This window comes from Ailuropoda melanoleuca, chromosome 13 (assembly GCF_002007445.2).
Source record: "Ailuropoda melanoleuca isolate Jingjing chromosome 13, ASM200744v2, whole genome shotgun sequence".
NCBI classification, from domain to species: Eukaryota; Metazoa; Chordata; class Mammalia; order Carnivora; family Ursidae; genus Ailuropoda; species Ailuropoda melanoleuca.
This window is the reverse complement of record NC_048230.1, coordinates 68929208-68948349: the sequence shown is the minus strand read 5'-3', so window position 1 is coordinate 68948349 and position 19142 is coordinate 68929208. Positions and strand designations below refer to the sequence as shown.

At 38.3% G+C, this 19142-nt stretch overlaps 1 protein-coding gene across 2 annotated transcripts in view; it reads right to left on the bottom strand.

Annotated features, from left to right (window-relative positions):
* Positions 1-19142, bottom strand: part of PIGU (phosphatidylinositol glycan anchor biosynthesis class U) — an 89570-nt gene that overhangs the window by 59051 nt on the left and 11377 nt on the right. The window contains exons 3-4 of one of the 2 annotated variants that reach the window (XM_002916396.4): positions 11460-11524; positions 168-227 (exon numbers count right to left, since the gene is read on the bottom strand). In XM_002916396.4, the coding sequence (XP_002916442.1) occupies positions 168-227; positions 11460-11524 (125 nt within the window). The remainder of the gene's footprint in view (positions 1-167; positions 228-11459; positions 11525-19142) is intronic. The other variant, XM_011221241.3, reaches the window with a different exon arrangement.

The following is a 19142-nucleotide window of genomic DNA, read 5'->3' as shown; positions in this document are numbered from 1 at the left end:
TACTTCCAGAATACTATCACAGTTCCTTGAATTCAAATTAAGGATAGGTTTTTGCTTTTATACTCTCAGAAACTCCTAAGCTCCTAAAAGACATTTTTTCTTAAAAACAACAAGATAAAAGACTCTAAAGATATATACATATTGACTTTATGTGAAAGGTTACTTACCATAAATACCAATTCAGCATAGTCAATCAGGAAATGAAAGAGGTATATTATTAATGGAGTCTGTAGGAGAAAAACAAACAAACAAATTAACTTAAATCTTACTGTTATCAGTTTCCAGAGTAGGGAATGGGGAAGAAGCTATTCTCTCAGCAAAAATCTCTTTCTTTTCTGGGTTACTACTTTATGCTAGTTGGCCAGTGTACATACAGAATAATTAAGTGTCACTGGATCATTTTTTGCTATGGGGGCTATCTGCTGAACTGAGTAAAGAGAACAAAATATGACGTGTTAAATATCTGTTGAGGAACTGTAAACATATTAAAGGTAGGAGGTAAACTTGAGTTCTAAGCCATATAGAATAGCCAAGGGGAACTCCACAGTAAACCAAGATTACTGAAATCATAAAATAAACTGGGAAATGTTTTCCCGCCTTTTTTGTCCTCTGAGATGTTTCACATTATTAGTGTTATTGCCTCCTCAAATATCCGGGGAAATTTGTTCACTGTGAAGTCATCTTGGCATGGGATTTCTTTAAGAGAAGATTTTAATTACAGATTAAATTTCTTTCACAGATAAAACACTACTCAGGTTTGCTATTTTTTTCTTGCCAGCTTAGGTAAATTATGGATTTTTGTCCATTTCATCTACATTTTCAAATTAACTGCTATATTTAATAATATATAATTTTGATTTTATAGTGATTTTCCCTTTTTCATCCCCAATATAGGTAATTTGTACCTTCTTTTTTTAATCTGGACAAATTTTGTCAGAGGTTTCTCAATTTAATTAGCCTTTCAAAGAACAAACTTGGACTTTTCTGGTTATTATAGTTTTGTTTTCCATTTCATTAATTTATTTTTTATTTTTTTTAAAGATTTTATTTATTTATTAGAGAGAAAAAGAGAGCAAGAATAGGGGAGCAGAGGGAGAAACAGGCCCCCCACTAAGCAGGGAGCCCAATGTGGGGCTCGATCCCAGTACCCTGGGATCAGGACCTGAGCTAAAGGCAGACGCTTAACCAACTGAGCCACCCAGGCGCCCCTACTTTTCTTTAACCTAATCTGACAACTGTTATCTTTTAGTTGGCTTTTTAGTCTATTTACATTTAATGTAATTATAGATGTATTTGTGTAAGTTTACCATCTTACTATTCTATTTTCCATTTGTCCCATTTTCTCTTTCTTTCTTGCTTCTGCATTATTTTTTATTATTCCATCTCCTCTACTAGTTTGTTGGTTATACACTTAACTACTATACTCTCAGTGATTAACCTACAAATTATGGAATAGGTCTTTGACTTTAATTAGCATATAATATAAATTACTACTTTTACTACTTTCTAAGTAATATAAGGACCTTTGAATACTTTAACTCCAGATAGCTACTCCCAACCTTTTCTGTTACTGGTACTACAACTTTTAATTCTACATGTATTTTAAACCCATAAGGCATTATTATTGTTATATACAGTCAATATTTATTTAAATTTACCCACATATCTTCCTTTTTTCACTGTTACTTATTCCTTCCTATATTCCATGATGTTGTTGAGAACCATAATGCTGCCTTTTTATAATTTTTTAAATGCTGGCAACAAATTCTATCAATCTTTATTTGCTTGGAAATGTCTTTATCTTCATCTCTGAGAGAGACTATCCCTTTGACTGCTTTTAACCTGTCTTTGATTTTGAGCAGTTTATTAAAATGTCTGTTTTTCTTTGAATTTATCCTGCTTGGGTTTATAGAGCTTCTTGAACTGAAATATTTCATAAATTTAAAAAAATTTTTTCAGCTACTAATCTCTTCAAATATTGTTTCTGCCTCATTCTGTCTCTTCTGCCATTCTGGAACTCCATTTATATGTATGTTAAACCTTTTTACTGTATCTCATAAAGCTTTTTTTTTCCCCCTTCTGTTTTCTATCCTTTTCTCTCCAAACTTTAGTCTACGTATTTTCTACAGATCTATCTTCTAGATCATAAATCCTCTCTTTAGCTTTGTGTAATTTGCTATTAAATTTGCCTATTACATTCTTAATTTGCTGTTACGTTTTCCAGTTCTAGAATTTCCATTTGACTCATTATTATATATTCCAGTTTCCTGGAGAAATTCTCTACCTTGTCACTTATTTTTTGTGCATATTAACCACTGACCACTGTTATCTTAGAATCCAAGTTTGGTAACTCCAATATCTGAATCACCTGTGAATCTTAAGTGCCTATTTTTTCCTTTTATTATGCTTGGTAACTTCTGAATGAATGATGGACATCGTATAGGGAAAACTGTAGAGGTTCTGCATGAAGTATTTTTTTCCAAAAAGGATTTCTTTTTTTTAAGATTTTACTTATTTATTTGAGAGAGAGAGAGAGCACAAGCAGGGGGAGCAGCAGAGGGAGAGGGAGAAGCAGGCTCTCCGCTGAGCAGGGAGACCAATGTGGGGCTCGATCCCAGGACCCCGAAGGCAGACGCTTAATCAACTGAGCCACTCAGGCGTCCCTCAGAAAGGATTTCTTTAAACTTCTGGCAAGCAATTAGAATAGAACTGCATCACCTTAATCTAATTAGAGTTTAGCTAATTAAGCTGAATTGTTTTTGTAAGACTGGTCTATATGTGTTCTACCCTTATTCCTTCCTTCAGTGTAGTCCTTCAGAGGACCCAACTGGAAGCCAAGACCTTTGCCAGAGCCCTGCCACCTTGGTTGGCCATGCACTTGAATGTCTTTCTTTAGCACTATAGCTCTACTTAGCTCCTTAGCATCTTAACAGCCAATTTCTGTTCTCTTTCTCTGCTCTCAGCCTGTGCCACTTGCAAATTGATAAATGCATTAAAGAGAAAGCAGCTTAGACTGTTAGTCTCACATTTTGTATCCTTCCTCTCTGGGATCTCAATCCCTCAATCCTGGCTATCTTGATACTTTCCAGTACCATCAAACAGATGTTTTTTTTCCTGTTCATCCTCCTTTTCTAGTTGTCCTTGGCAGGAGGGTTGGTCTGCTACTATAAGCTAGTTCACCAATCCATCAGAACCAGAAGGATAGTGCGTGACTTGGTTTTAGAGAACCCTTGCTGGTGACTCAGGAGGACCTCTTCCCAACTCCCAACCTCATGCAAAAAATGTCCTATAATATTGCAAAGGTCACTAACAGGCTTTTTAGGTACAGCAAGCTGATGTGGTAAAAAGAACAAGGCTTTGGGGTCAAACTCAGGTTTAAAACCATGTTCCACCTGTGTACCTTTTCTCTCTAAACTTTAGTGTCCTCAGCTATAAAATAAGAGTAGTGACCTACTGGGATGCCTGGGTGCCTCAGTCGGTAAAGCATCTGCCTTCAGCTTACGTCGTGATCCCAGGGTCCTGGAAAGAGCCTACTTCTCCCTCTCCCTCCGCCTGCCACTCCCCCTGCTTGTCCTCTTTCTCTTTCTCTGTCAAATAAATAAAATCTAAAAAAAAAAAAAAAAAAAAGAATAGTGACCTATTTCACAAGGCTCTTGGGAGGAGTAAACAGTAATGGGCACAAAGTGCTTAGCACAGTGCCTAACATACATCCAGTAAACCTCAATATATTAGCTACCTGAGATCAACTTTTTACCACCTGTTTTCAAAAGAAAACAAGGGCATCAACTTTGCCTTTCAAAGTTCTAAAAGAATTAAACTTTTTAAGACTATCTACTAATAGATTCTTTTTTGCATTTATCTTTGTCAGTAAGAAGTAGTAACTTGATACTTATATTACCAATGGCCTGCTTTCAAAGTGTTTTGATGCTTTAGATAGTTTAGAATGGCACTAAGTAGGTCTCAGAAATGACAGAACAAATGGTTCTCAAAAAGCCTATCAGCAAATGGGCTGGCTTCCATAATGAGCTAACACGTACACAGTAGTTAGTTTAATTGTATATCACATTATTACAGACAACTACACAGTGAATAGAATTTGTCTTCATGCTACATTTCCATGTGGGTGACCATTCCCAGTCAGGGTAGGGTAAATATGAAGGAACTCACAATTTTACAATCAGTACTTGGCTAACCACAGAAAATAGAAACCTCTGTTGAAGGCAGTCATAAATCTAACGTGGTTGCCAAATTCTCTTTTTCACTCCTGTGCAGAATTTTCTTCTCCACTTTTACATTTCCCTAAGAACTAGATAATAAAATCTGCTGAAGATTAAAAAAGAAAAAAAATGCAAAGCAACGATGAACTTTCTCTTCCAAAGTGTTTTCACTTGGCTTGACATAATTTTATTTCTTTATGTTTTATTACTTAAAGAAACTCTACTGAAATATAGATTGCTCTGGATTTATGAACACTGAGCTTAAAAGCAAATTAACCCATATGCAGGAAAGGAGCAACCCATATGCAGGGAAGGACGTGAGGTCACCTCCACTGTGTATGGAGGAAGTAACTGTTCAGTCCTAAGGGGGTTATCTTACTCAAGTATAGAGAGTTAACATGGCTTCTTGTAGCTGAAATTACTCCCTTCTGCCATTATCCCCCTTCACTTACACTTACACACACATTGGTGAGGAGTAAGAATGCGTTCTAGACTCCCTCATTGTAGCTAAGAATGCATTTTCTCACAGAAACATTTTAAACAATGGTTAAATGGCTAGATATGGCTCTTCCATTCATTCGTTTGACATTTTTTCTGAAAGGAATTTCACATCTTCCACTGTCCTCAACCTCCAACTTTCCTCCCCATTTCTCACTTTCATCTGACAACCTCATTTCTTATTTCACTGAGAAAAGAAGCAATTAAATGAGAACCACCTTATTTCCCACTACCCAGTTCACCAACTTCCCATATTTATACCTATATTCTCTATTTCCTACTGATCATGGTGAACTTCCTTTCTTCATATCTGAAGTCAAATTCTCCCCTTGTGAACTGTATCGCATTTCTTCTTGCCTCCTCAAAGACACTGCTCATTCAATTATCCTCTTTCTTACATCATCAACTTCTCTATCCACAGGATTATTCCCACCAGCAACCAAATATGCACAGTCTCATTTTTTTGTTATTTTATTATTTTATTTTATTAAGTTTTAAGAGTTTTTACATGTTAATTTCTTTTTAAAAATTTTTTATTTAAATTCAATTTAGCTAACATATAGTGTATTATTAGTTTCAGGGGTAGAATTCAGTGATTCATGAGCTGCATGTAACATGCAGTGCTCATTACATCAAGTGCCCTCCCTAATGCCCATTACCCAATTACCCCATCTCCCCACCCACCACCTCTCCAGCAATCCTGTTTGTTTCCTATTTTTAAGAGTCTCTTATGGTTCACCTCCCTCTCTGTTTTTATCCTATTTTATTTTTCTTTCTGTTTTTTTAAGTAGGCTCTACACCCAATGTGGGGCTTGAACCCTGAGATCAAGAGTTGCATGCTCTACTAACTGAGCCAGCCAGGCACCCCCACATGTTCTTTTTTTTACATTCAAGTAAAGTTGACACACAGTGTTACATTAGTTTCAGGTGTACAACATAGTGATTATTCAACAAGTTAATACATTATGTTATGCTCCCCCCAAGCGTGGCTATCATCTGTCACCATACAATGCTATTACAATACCAGCGACTATATTCCCTATGCTGTACCTTTTATTTCCTTTTATTCCATAACTGAAAGCCTGTTTCTCCCACTTCCCCTAACCCATTTTGCCCATCTCCCTACCCCCGTCCACTCTGGCAACCATCAGTTTGTTCTCTGTATTTATGGGTCTGTTTTTTTTTATTTTTTTTAATATTTTATTTATTTATTCATTTGACAGAGATAGAGACAGCCAGTGAGAGAGGGAACACAAGCAGGGGGAGTGGGAGAGGAAGAAGCAGGCTCATAGCAGAAGAGCCCTGATGTGGGGCTTGATCCCATAATGCCAGGATCACGCCCTGAGCCGAAGGCAGACGCTTAACCGCTGTGCCACCCAGGCGCCCCTATGGGTCTGTTTCTGCTTTTTCTTTGCTTATTCACTTGTTTTTTATTTCACTTTATTTTATTTAAATTAATTAATTGACTAATTAATTAATTAATTAAAGTAGGCTCCACACCCACCATGGAGCCCAATGCGGGCTTGAACTGATGACCCTGAGATCAAGAGTCAGACACTTAGAACTGAAAATCTAGGTGTCCCCTCTTTGTTTTTTTTAGATTTCATGTATAAGTGAAATCATATGGTAACAGTCTTTCTCTGACATTTCACTTAGATTATGCCCTCTAGGTCCATCCATGTTGTTGTTTCAAATGCCAAGATCTCATTCTTTTCTATGGCTGGATAATATTCCACTGTGTGTGTGGGGGTGAGTGTGGGTGTGCACACATCCATTCATCTATCACTGGACACTTGGGTTGCTTCCATATCGTGGCTATTGTAAACAATGCTGTGATAAATATAGGGCAGATTCACATACATAAAATGTCTTTACAGGGCGTCTAGGTGGCTCAGTTGGTTGGGCACCTGCCTTCAGTCTGATCATGATCTCCAATCCTGGGATCAAGCCCCGAATCAGGCTCTGTGTTCAGTGAAGGGTCTGCTTCTCCCTCTCCCTCTGCCCCTCCCCCCACCACTCCTATGTGCTCTCTTTCTCTCAAATAAATATCTTTTTAAAAAATAATAAAAAATAAAATGTTTTTACTGTACATCTGCCTTTAGCTACTATACCATATTCCTCCCCTCCTTTAGAGCCAAACTCCTCGTAAAGGTTGTCTATTCTCTGTCTTTTCAAGAGAGAAAGTCTTAAGATGTAAGCCACAGGGTCTTTTGACATAACCATCATTTCTGCCATAGCTTACTGGTCACACAGGCCAACTCTGGTACAACGTGAGAGAGGACTACAAGTGTGAATACCTGGAGGTAGAAATTTGGGGGGGCCATCATGGAGTCTGGCTATCACACACAAGGTAATCACATCAAGCCCATTTTCAAATATCACCTATAGGCTGACAGATCCCAATTTTATATCTCCAGCCTGAACCTCTCTTCTTGAGTTTCACATTTGCATAGCCAGTTACCTTAACATTGTCACTCGAATGTCTTTAAACTTAATATGGTGAAATCTGAACTCTTTATTTCCTACCTCACTAAAATCTGCTCCTCCCTCAGTCCACCTCATCTCACTAAATAACACGACCATTCACTCGGTTGCTCAGGACAAAAACCTGCTATCCTGAATCATATCTTTGAATCCTCTCTTGCCTTCATATCTCATATCAACACTATTAATAAGTCTACTCCTAAAAGTGACTAGAATCTATTACTTTTTTAAAGAATCTAATCACTTTTCACCACCTTCTTTGTTACCACACTAATTCCAAGCCACCATCATCTTGCTTAGACTGCTGCATAAGCATCCTTCCTAATCATTTTCCCTGCTTCACCTCTTGCCCCTACAGTCAATTCCCCTCGCAGTATCCACGGCAGTATTTATTAAAAGTAAAATAAATATAATCACTTCTCTCCTGGTTTAAAAGTCTCTATTTTCTCAATATAGTAAAAACAAAATCCACTTGCTACTGTGGCCACTAGGGCTGGTGAAGGATCTCAAAATGGCTGAGCAAAAACTTGCTCTAACAGGTATTTAGGGGCACCTGGGTGGCTCAGTCGGTAGAGCATGCGACTCTTGATCTTGGGGTTGTGAGTTCAAGCCCCACACTGGATGCAGGGATTACTTAAAATCATACACACACACATACATACATTCATAAATAAGGCATTTACCGAGTAGTCCTCTGGGAGATCATACCCTGAGACCAAAAGGCCACTGCTAACTCCCTGAAGTCCTGGAATGAGATCCCTACCATCAAGCTAGCTACTCTATCTAAGAATCCACCTGCTATTGATTGGACTTACACAAGGTCAATGTGGTAAAGGCTGGATTGGTAAATGACTTTGAGAAGTTTAATGCCCTGAAGGTTCCTGTGCCAGGATGCTGAAGAAAAAAGATGTGAAAAGTCGTGCTGAGTTTTTGTCTCCTGCCAGGACTGAGGAATACAAGAGAGCTGGAGAAGATGAAGAACATAATTTCATTTGATCAAATGACCACTGAGGATTCAAATGCAGTCTTCCTAGAAACCAAATTAGACAAGAAATATCCCAACTGGCCTCACCAGCCAATTGAGATTTTATAAACTTGAGTCTGGGAGGAAGCTCTCACCCTCATATTATAAATTCTAGACATTAAAAATAATTATACTAAAAATAGATAGATGATAGATAGATAGATAATCTGAACTCTTAACCAGTCTATAAAAAGTGTTACATAATCTGACTCCTAACTTCTCACTACTTGTCTTTAATATTTTCCTCTTTGCTCATTCTGCCTTAGCAACACTAAGGCAGAATTTATCCAACTCACAAATGCCAACCACATTCCCAAAGCAGAGCCATCATATCTGGCTTGCTAGCTTCCTTTAGATAGCTTATTAAAATTTCACTTCCTTGGACTGCCTTCCTTGAATACACTATCTAAAATACTGACGCATGGATGACCATCACTCTTTATCCCTTTACCCAGCTTAATTTTTCTACATGAACTTACTTATCATTTAACTGAAATCCCACTTTTTCTTAACTTTAGCTTTATGGAAGTATAATTAGTATAAAATAAACTTCACATATTTAAAGTATACAATTTGATAAGTTTTGACCTATGTATACACCCATGAAACCATCAACCAAGATAATGAATATATCTCCGTTCCCAAATGTTTATCAATTTTACTGTTCATCCCAAAGAACCAATTGTATTTCAGTGTTTTTCACTGTTGTTTTTCTGTTTTCTGTATAACTTGTTTCCACTCAGATCTTCTTTTATTCTCCTTACTTTGAGATAAATTTATCTTCTTTTTCTAGTTTCCTAAGGTAGAAACAGGGGTCATCAATGTGAGACTTTTCTTCTTTTCCAATATAAGCATTTAGCACTATGTATTTCCCCCAAATACTGCTTAGTGACATTCCACATATTTTGATAGGTTGTGTTTTCATTTTCATTCAGTTCAATATACTTTCTAATTTCCCCTCTGATTTCTCCTTTGATCCATGGGTTATTAAGGAGCATGTTACTTAGTTTCCAAATATTTAGGGATTTTCCAGACATCTTTCTGGTATTTATTTTTTATTTAATTCCATTGTGGTCAGATATACTTTGTATGATTTCAATCCTTTTAAATTTATTGGGCCTTGTTTTATAACCCAGAATATGGTCTATCTTGCAGGTGTTCCATGTACACTTGAAAAGATTATGTATTTTGTTGCTGTTGGATAGAATGTTCTATAAATGTCAAAGAGGTCAAGTTGTTGACATCCTATTCCAGGCTTCTACATCCTTGTTGATTTTCTATCTGCTTGTCATATCAGTCCTTGAGAGAGGGATACTGAAATCTCTGACTATAATTGTAGATTTGTCTATTTCTCCCTGTAGTTCTGTCAGTCTTCATGTATTCTGAAACTCTGTTATCAGGTGCATAAACATTAGGATTGTTATGTTCTCTTGAGGAAGTGACCCCTTTATCATTATGAAATAACCGTCTTTACCCCTGGTAATATTCTTTGCTTTGAAATCTGTTTCCTTTTTTCTTGCTCTCAGAAATAAGTACCATGAGGCCAAGGACTGTATCTTGTTTTGTATCCCTAGCACCCAGCAGTGTAGCTGGCATTTGGTATATACTTAACAAATCTTTATTAAAAGAGAGAAGGAAAGGAGGGATTGGAATACATATGTAGATACAGAGCTAGGCACTAGGAATACTTAATGAAAAGGTACCAGTACTTGTTCTGAGGAACATATAACAGGTAAAACAAGTACAGAGGCAATTTCAAGAGTATGATATGAGCCATTAAAAGTATAAGCACAAGATGCTTTGGAAGATGTTCAGGAAGAATATCAAACCGGTCTAAGGTGATGAGGAATGGTTTCTAGAAGGAGGTAAAATCTAAGCTAATATCTAAATAGTAAAGCCAACCACAAAAAGAGGGAAAAAAAGCCCTCCATAAAGAGATGACACAATGAGCAAAAATACAAAGGTAAGAGAGAATATGGTGTTGGAACATAGTGAAACTATGTGAGAACTCTCTCAGGGGGTTCTTGTTCTGTCTAGAAAACATTCTGCCCAAGGATGACTGCACACTGAGCCCTCATGGCTAGTGGGATGCATTTTTATATGCCCACACACATCTGTTTCCAATAGCCGATTTGCGTGCTTATTAAGAGTCTTAAATTGACCCTGTTTCTGCTAGTTCTTATTATTGTCATTCAATTAGATAGTAATACAAACTAATGAAATATGAATGCAAAAGCCAGTTGTTATCTCCATGAGAACCAAGCTGAATGCTTAAAAAAAAAAAAAACTAGGTAGAAAGAGAGAGAGACAGAGAGAGAAAGAAAGAAAAAGAAAGAAAGAAAGAGAGAAAGAAAGAAAAGAGAAAAGAAAAGAAAAGGAAAGAAAGAAAGAAAGAAAGAAAGAAAGAAAGAAAGAAAGAAAGAAAGAAAGAAAGAAAAAGAAAGTTAGGAAGGAACTGTTCCCAAAGTAGGTATGACGGAGACAACTGTAAAAATGAGGGGTTAAGAATTCAAATAGAGAATTTCTACTTTAAAATGATATAACCAACAATAATGGGGAGAGGAGAGTGGACAGAAATGTGGTTAATGTAAGCTGGGCCCACGCGGCTTTGTATGCCCCCTAGGGTGTTTGGGTTTTTTCCTGAGTTCGGTGGTGAGTAAAGGTACTAAGCAGGACACTGACAATATCAGATTCACATTTCAGAAAGATGACTCTAGGGCTGCAGAATAGAGAGTAAAAGAGCAAGACTGAATGGAGAAAGACTTGTCAGGAAGCTGTTGCAGGAACCCAAGCAAGGGATGATGGTGACCTAAGAATGATTTTACTATTTTAAGAACTAATGTTATGGGTTAAATAGCATTTTGTGGGCTTTCTAAGAAACCAGCATTGCTGATACAGTTTTCATGGGAAAGCATGTTCCAAAGAACCAATTATATGACGATTAGCATACAACTTATTTGTGGACTGGGAACTGTTTACAATTTATTTGCCAATAAAAATGGTAACTTCCACAGAAGTCTCATCTGCTTCCCCAAATCACAATCTTAATCTGGATCATTTCCACTGCAATTGTGAAACCTCCTTCTTATGCAGAGGACATCTAAAAAAGGTCTGTTTCCAAATATGATTTTCAAAAATAGATCTTTTCAAATGTTTGTACAAAACAGAGGTTAGGCTTTGGTATTTGTGACTATAAACTACTCTTAGTAGTCAGAAAAGAAAACAAGAACACTTACTTCATGAAATACTGCTCCAGAATACGGAGACACTCCCAAGTCCAACAGTGAGAGGCCTTCAACCACTGAAAAGTAAGACATCCAAGTTCACTCTTACTTCAGAGACATATGCAGATGGCCAGAGACCAAAGTGTTAGATACTCCCAGAAACAAGAAGGGCCTCGCAGTTTGTCCAACCCCCTTAACCTCATCCCCACCAAGTGGCTTTGAAACTTGATTTGAACAGTTCAGATGATGCGAAACTTTTTTCCATACAGAGCATCCCTTTCCACTGTGAGGCAGCTCTCAGGAAAAAGTTTTATGTTAGACTATGAGCCTTCTCTGATTTCCTTGTAATTTCTACCGACTCTAAGAAGTGTTTCCTTTATATATATTTTGCCCAATTCCCCAAAATAATATGACAACAAATTGGAAGCTGGTAAGAGATGCTGTCCCTAGTGTGGGGAAATGGGCAGTCACTTTCATGCCCTGCTTGAGTGGCATGTGTATTCTATGGGAAAATATGTACTTTTTAAGTATGGGCCTTTTGACACTGAAATGATTATTCTTACGGCAATTTATCCTAGGGAAATAACTGCATGTTCCTTACGATGCTCAGAGTACTAAAAAATAATCCCAATGTCCATTAATAGAGATTTACCTAAATGAATTATGATATATACACATGTGTATGTATAGATAGACAGGTAAACACCTTATAGTTAAAAATCATACTGTGGTATAAATAACTGAAAAAATGAATAAGTGGAAGAGAAAAGAAAGCTCTTCCTCACAGAGATCTGTAAGCATCAAACGTGGAAGGAAAGCTGGAAATAGAAAATCACCACTTGGCAGACCCCACAGTAATAGTGATGAACGACAAGACTGTCAAGGGATACTAAAATCAGAGCGTAAAAACATGAGAAACCATATTTGCAAGGGGAAAAATACTTTCACGTGGACAAAGTTGGCATTCACTACCTTAATCGTGTGACCAAAGTTAACATCACCAGCAGTATGTTGAACGGTTCACACTATCAACATCAAGTACCTCCTGAAGTGATTCACTGAGATGGGGATAAAAACACTTTGTGGTCCTTATGCCAAAAATGTGGTATCCTTGCCAAAAAAGCATAACTCCAATCTAATCATGAGAAAACACAGGCAAACCCAAATTGAGAGACAAAATAACCAGCCAGGGCTCTTTAAAAATATTAAGGGGCGCCTGGGTGGCTCAGTCGGTTTCAAGTCTGACTCTTGATTTTGGCTCAGGTCATGATCTCAGGGTCATGGGATGGAGCTCCAGGCCAGGCTCTGTGCTCAGCAGGGAGTCTGCTTGAGATTCTCTGTGTCTCCCCTTCCCCCCCACCCCCGCACACGTGTGTGTATGTGTGTGTGTTCTCTCTCTGAAAGAAAGAAAGAAAGAAAGAAAGAAAGAAAGAAAGAAAGAAAGAAAGAAAGAAAGAAGAGAAAGAAGAGAAAGAAAGAGAAAAAAAATTAAGTTAGACATTAAATAAAATAATTAAAAATTTAAAAATACAGCAACCATCTGGGATGCGTGGGTGGGCTCAGTCAGTTTAAGCGTCTGCCTTCAGCTCAGGTCATGATCCCAGGGTCCGGGGATCAAGTTGCACATAGGGCTCCTTGCTCAGTCAGAGTCTGTTTCTCCCTCTCCCCCTGCCTGCTACTCCCCCTGCTTGTGCTCTCTCTCTGACAAATAAATACAATCTTAAAAAAAAAAAAAATACAGCAACCATCTCTGCTGATAAGATTACAGAAGATGTTTGGTTTCTTTTACCTTTTCTTCATTTTCTGAATCATTAGCAATGAGCATTATTTCATAATTATTAGAAAGAAATAGGAAAATTAATTTTAAAAGAAACTGAGTGAAGGATAAGAAAAAATATAAAAAGGACACACAAAAATCTACAAAATGTATGCGCTTACATATGCCCAAAATATCTCAGAAGTACACATGTGAAACTGATGTACATAAGAAACTGGTCCCTCCAGGGAACACAACTGGGTGGTTCTAGGAAAGTGGTGTGGAAAGGTGCCTGTTAATCATATAGCCTTTTGCACCTTTGATTTTTGAAACCTGTGATTGAATTACCTAGTCAAAGATAAATAAAACAAAATCAAAGTTACAAAGCCTGTTCCAAAAAAACTATATATTTATAATGAGTGGGCCTTAAATACGGCTTTAAACTTATGGACTCACCCTAGAAGGAAACTTAATCAGTTACACAGCTCATCCGGGCTGTAAAATAAAACAGACCCCATTGCTCAAGACAGCTATAACTGGTCCTTATACTAGGACCAAAAAGAAACTTCCCCCAAGGAGCCACATAAAGAGGTTGCTGTGTAACACAACTACTAAACCCTTCACTAACACCGTTACTGGAGACCCAAGGACGTGATTCATCCGGCCACTTCACAGGGTAAATCCCAACCTAAGCCAATGGCATCCTACCACACAGCCGTAAAAGCAACTCAACAGAGGATCAGTAAGATGCTGTCCAGGGACATCAGTCTCCACTGATTTAATCCAGAGGGAGATTGTTCAGTATGTAGCTAGAAGAAAAGATTGCATACTTTTCAGGCAATTTTCTGAAATGTAACTTCTCTCAGATATGCTTTTGCTGGATTGGATATTGTACACCTGCGAATTTGTTAATGTGTTCTCTGGCAAGTACTTGGAATATGGCTCTGCTATCTTGATGATTAAATATGACCTCATATTACTTAACAGATCATTGATCTGGGGGATGAGTCAACCTCAGGTAAAAATATTTTTTAAAAAACCCACTGCCATTTACTACCACCATCTATAACATTAAAAAGTGTAGGAAGAACATAAACTCAAAATATTTTCACTTGAGTACACTGATCTTTTTGATAAACTTTTTACAATGTCCTTATTTTGGTGCACATGATTGAAAACTCTGGCATGGTCTACAGTACATTTGGGAACATCTGAGTTATAGAGTAACAAAACCCTCTAGAACATAAAAGTGCATCTACTCCATGTATAAAAGAATAACCAGGGCCCCCAAATTCTAACATATATAACAATGTCCTAATAATATTTTGCTGGGAACATTTTAAAATAAAATGCCTGTTTGGGGTAAAAACCAAAATACTAAAAAAAAAAAAAAAAAAACAAAAAACCAAACAACCAACCCAATAAAGAACCCACAGCTTTAAGCCATTCTTCTTCCTAGAGTACCCCCCAAAATAACACCTGTGGAAAGTGCACCAGAGAAATTGAATAAAATTTCTGCTTCATGGGATTCTTATCCAACAACTAATGTTTCAGAATAGTTGACCAACGGATGCCTGGGTGGCTCAGTCGGTTAAGTGTCTGCCTTTGGCTCAGGTCATGATCCCAGAGTCCTGGGATCAAGTCCTGCATTGGGCTCCTTGCTCAGCGGGGAGCCTGCTTCTCCCTCTGCCTGCTCTGCCTGCCGCTCCCCCTGCTTGTGCTGACAGATAAATAGGTAAAATCTTAAAAAAAAAATAGTTGACCATAAAAACTAATTATTTCCAACTATTCTAAAATATAAGGGTTTTTTTGATAAATGTCTCAACTTTTTAAGATTTAATTTTTAAGTAATCTCTACACCCAACATGGGCCTTGAACTTACAATCCCGAAGATCAAGAGTCTCATGCTCTACTGACTGAGCCAGCCAGGCACCCCAATAAACTGTCTCAACTCTTAACTGATAAATCCCATGAAGCAAAAATTCTTAGTTACCTTGATATACTTCTCCTATGGGTGATCATAAAAGCATATCATCTAGCATAAGACAAACACTGTCTGTGAGCTCCCTGTATCAAGAAGGATATGCATTCAGCTTGTTCGAAAGAAGTGGTATCCTTGGGGCGCCTGGGTGGCACAGCGGTTGAGCGTCTGCCTTCGGCTCAGGGCGTGATCCCGGTGTTGTGGGATCGAGCCCCACATCAGGCTCCTCTGCTGTGAGCCTGCTTCTTCCTCTCCCACTCCCCCTGCTTGTGTTCCCTCTCTCGCTGGCTGTCTCTATCTCTGTCGAATAAATAAATAAAATCTTAAAAAAAAAAAAAAAAGAAGTGGTATCCTTGTATTTCTAGTCCAGAAGGTAAGATACAGTGTCATTCCTATAGCAAAGAACACACCTAGCATCCAGATCTTGCTTTCTAAATACATTCTCCAATAAAAGAAACCAGGGCTCCTTGGATAAGTGGTTGATTTCAGGGCTGGACAATGGAAAATATAAGCTAAGCCTAAAGAAAGCATCTTGTGGTTGCAGAAGATGGAACAATCTGAGCATCAAAATAAAGATAATAGATTATAATCCAGAGGATAAAACTAAATACGTATGAACTCGTTCAGGTATAAAACAAATGACTGAATAAATAAGGAAGAAGGGACAACTCTTCCTTAGAGAAGAATTCCAATTCATAAGTGGAGAAGGAATGAGGAAAAGAGAAAAGTCACCATTAGACATCACAGTAATGTCTGGTGCTGGCAGATCAACCCGTAAGTGCAAAAAGTAGTGGGCAAAAACTTAAAGAGAAACAAGATATTTACAGAGCCTCAACATATACTCCCCAAATATTTACAGATTAAAAAGGGAGAGTAACTTTACAATGGAGAAACCAGGCAGATACCATCATAACCAAGGGATTAAGGATAACATCGCCAGTAATAAGACCTTTCAATATGATGTACCACCATCCAATACATTGAGAGGATCGCATCACTTCAGTGGGAGTCTTCTCCAAAATCCATGATCTCAATCTAATATGAGAAAACATTAGACAAACCCAAATTGGTGGACATTCTACAAAATACCTGACCAGTATGTTTCAAAAGTGTCAAGGTCACAAAAGACAAGGAAAAGCTGAGGAACTCTCGCCGATGGGAGAATGAGGAAACACAACTAAAGGCAATGTGTCATCCTGAATCAGATGCTGGATCAGAAAAAAACAGTGGGAAAAATGGTAAACTCTGAACAACTACAGTTTGTTCAACAGTATTATAACAATGTTATTCTCTTAATCTTGACCACTGTACCATGATTATGCAGGATGTAAACATTATATGAAGCTGGGTGAACGGTATATGGATCTTCCTGTACTATCTTTGCAAATGTTTTGTAATTCTAAAATTATTTCAAGTAAAAAGCTAAAAAAAAAAATTTGTGGTATCCAGTTGCCAGATACAGCAGGAAATACAGATGATGCAAGAACATGTTAAACTGCACCATGAATATACATTCAGTCAAATCTGAACTATAGGAAACTACAGGTCAAAAGGTCTGGGTTCTTCAACAGATAGGAAAAGGATGGGATGGATGGGGACCTTAAAGATTAAGGGAGACTTAAAACACATATAAAAACTTTTGTTTAGGGCCAAGACTAAGCTGTAGTGACTAGGGACACTCATTTGAGCAATAAAACGAAAAGAATGTAAAGATGGCATGACGATATTATGTAAGTCAGGATAATAATTACTTAAAGAAGGGGGCAGAGGGGGGCTGTAACTGGGATGGGGCATATAGAAAGGCTTTTGGAGTAAGTGGTAAAGTTTTGATTCTTGATTTGGATGATGGCTACAAAAGTGCTTGCCTTGTAATTCACTGTTGTGTGACACACTGTTGTGTGAGGCTTACTAATTCTCCATTTTAACAATAGAGGTTTTGATTTTTTTTCAAGTTGTGCTATCAGATGTGTTCTTCCTGACCCTGACCCTCATGGCTATATTGGAGGTGGGTTTCTAAATAAGTGCTAATAGCTTGGGCTCTACCCTGAACTGAAGAAGCTAAGTCTGTACTGATTCCTAATCACTAGGTCAAGGCTGAGGAAAGACCAAAATATGATTAAAAAAAAAAGTTCCAAAAGTATTTCCGACAGATTTTTTTTTTAAGATTTTATTTATTTATTTGACAGAGAGAGCAAGAGAGCACAAGCAGGGGGAACTGCAGAGGGAGAGGGAGAAACAGGCTCCCCAACGAGCAGGGAGCCCGGCATGGGGCTTGATCCCAGGACTCTGGGATCATGACCTGAGCCAAAGGCAGACGCTTAACCATCTGAGCCACCCAGGCACCCCCCGACAGATTTCTATATAAGATGGTATAGAGTGAACTCTGGTAGAACAGCAATTCCTAAATACTGACAGTTATTCACATAAAACATCATCTATGTGACTTCATTTCTCTGTGCTTCCATTTTCTCATCTATAAAATGGGGTATTTACATGTAGGGCCATTTACATCTTAGGGCCTTTATGGTGATTAGCTCTTAAACATATCTAAAATGTTTCGAAAGTGGCAGTCATATAGAAAGCGTTACATAAGTGTTAGTTATTATTTTTATTGGACTGAGAAGCACATGCTTGCATTTTGCCAAGCAAGAAATCTGTATAAATTTTAGTTGGACTATCAAATGAACTGATAGGTCTGTAGAAATGAATGACACAGAAAAGATGTCTTTCCTATTATAATGGATATCTGTTATTTTCGCCTCCCAGCATCAATTTCCCCCTCTTCTAGTAACACCACTGTAGTTTTCCTATGGGATACCACCTTCTTCCACAGTTTGGGAGGTTGCCCCTCTCCAAAGAGGGAGGGAGGGAGGGAGATATATATATATATCTACAGATATATATATGGCACATGGTGTTTATTACAGCAAGAGGATATGATTAGCATCAGCAAAGGGGCACAAAATAAGCTTTAGTAAATTTTTAAAGATCAAAATCATATGGGGGCGCCTAGATGGTTCAGTCGGTTGAGCATCTGCCTTCAGCTCAGGTCATGATTCCAGGGTCCCCACGGAGCAGGGAGCCTGCTTCTCCCTCTGCCTGTCGCTCCCACTGCTCATGCTCTCTTTCTGCTGTAAGCGAGGAAAAGCATCTGCAGGTCGCCCGTCCCTCTTCCATTCCTCCAAGCCATCCTTTCCAGCAAAGCATTGGCCCACGTAGGGGCTGCACAGGTACGAACAGATCACAGTACAGTTCTGGGTCGTCAGTTTTCTAGAAGCCCCTGCCCTCTCTAGTACTCACTGCACTTGGCTTCACTGAGCACGAGCCCAAGCCCTTTCCACATAGGACTGCCCGGCGCTTGTGTCCCTGCCCGGGCTGCTCTGCGGGCCTGAACTTGGCTGTCCCTTCACATACCAGGCACTGCACTAGGTATATATATCTGTAGATTGATTGATTGATTGATGGATTTTTAGTGATCTCTACATCCAATGTGGGGCACAGACCCACAACCCCAAGATCCAGAGTCGCACACTCCACCACTGAGCCAGCTAGGTGCTCCAGAGGTAGAAAAAGATATATGACTTAGGCTGACCACAGTAATTGGCTTAAGAATTGGCATATTACCCAAATAAGTTCAATGTGACTCAATTCCAAGGCTTTTGTTATGCTTACTGAAGAACAGTCACCCTCTTTCCACTGGACCTGATACTGCAAGGATATAAAAGTCAGAGGCTATTATGGGCCAATCTTGCCAATACCCAAGAAGAGCCCCCTGAATACAGTCAATGCCAAGATGGAGAAAGAATTAGTCTTGATGAGATCACTGAGTCTGGATCCAGCTAGGCCTGAAATCAGGATCTACCTTGGATTGTTCTGTTACATAGGCCAGGAGGTTTACTTTTTCTTATAATTCAGGCAGTTTGAGTTGGGATTCTGTCATCTGCACATGAAAGAACTG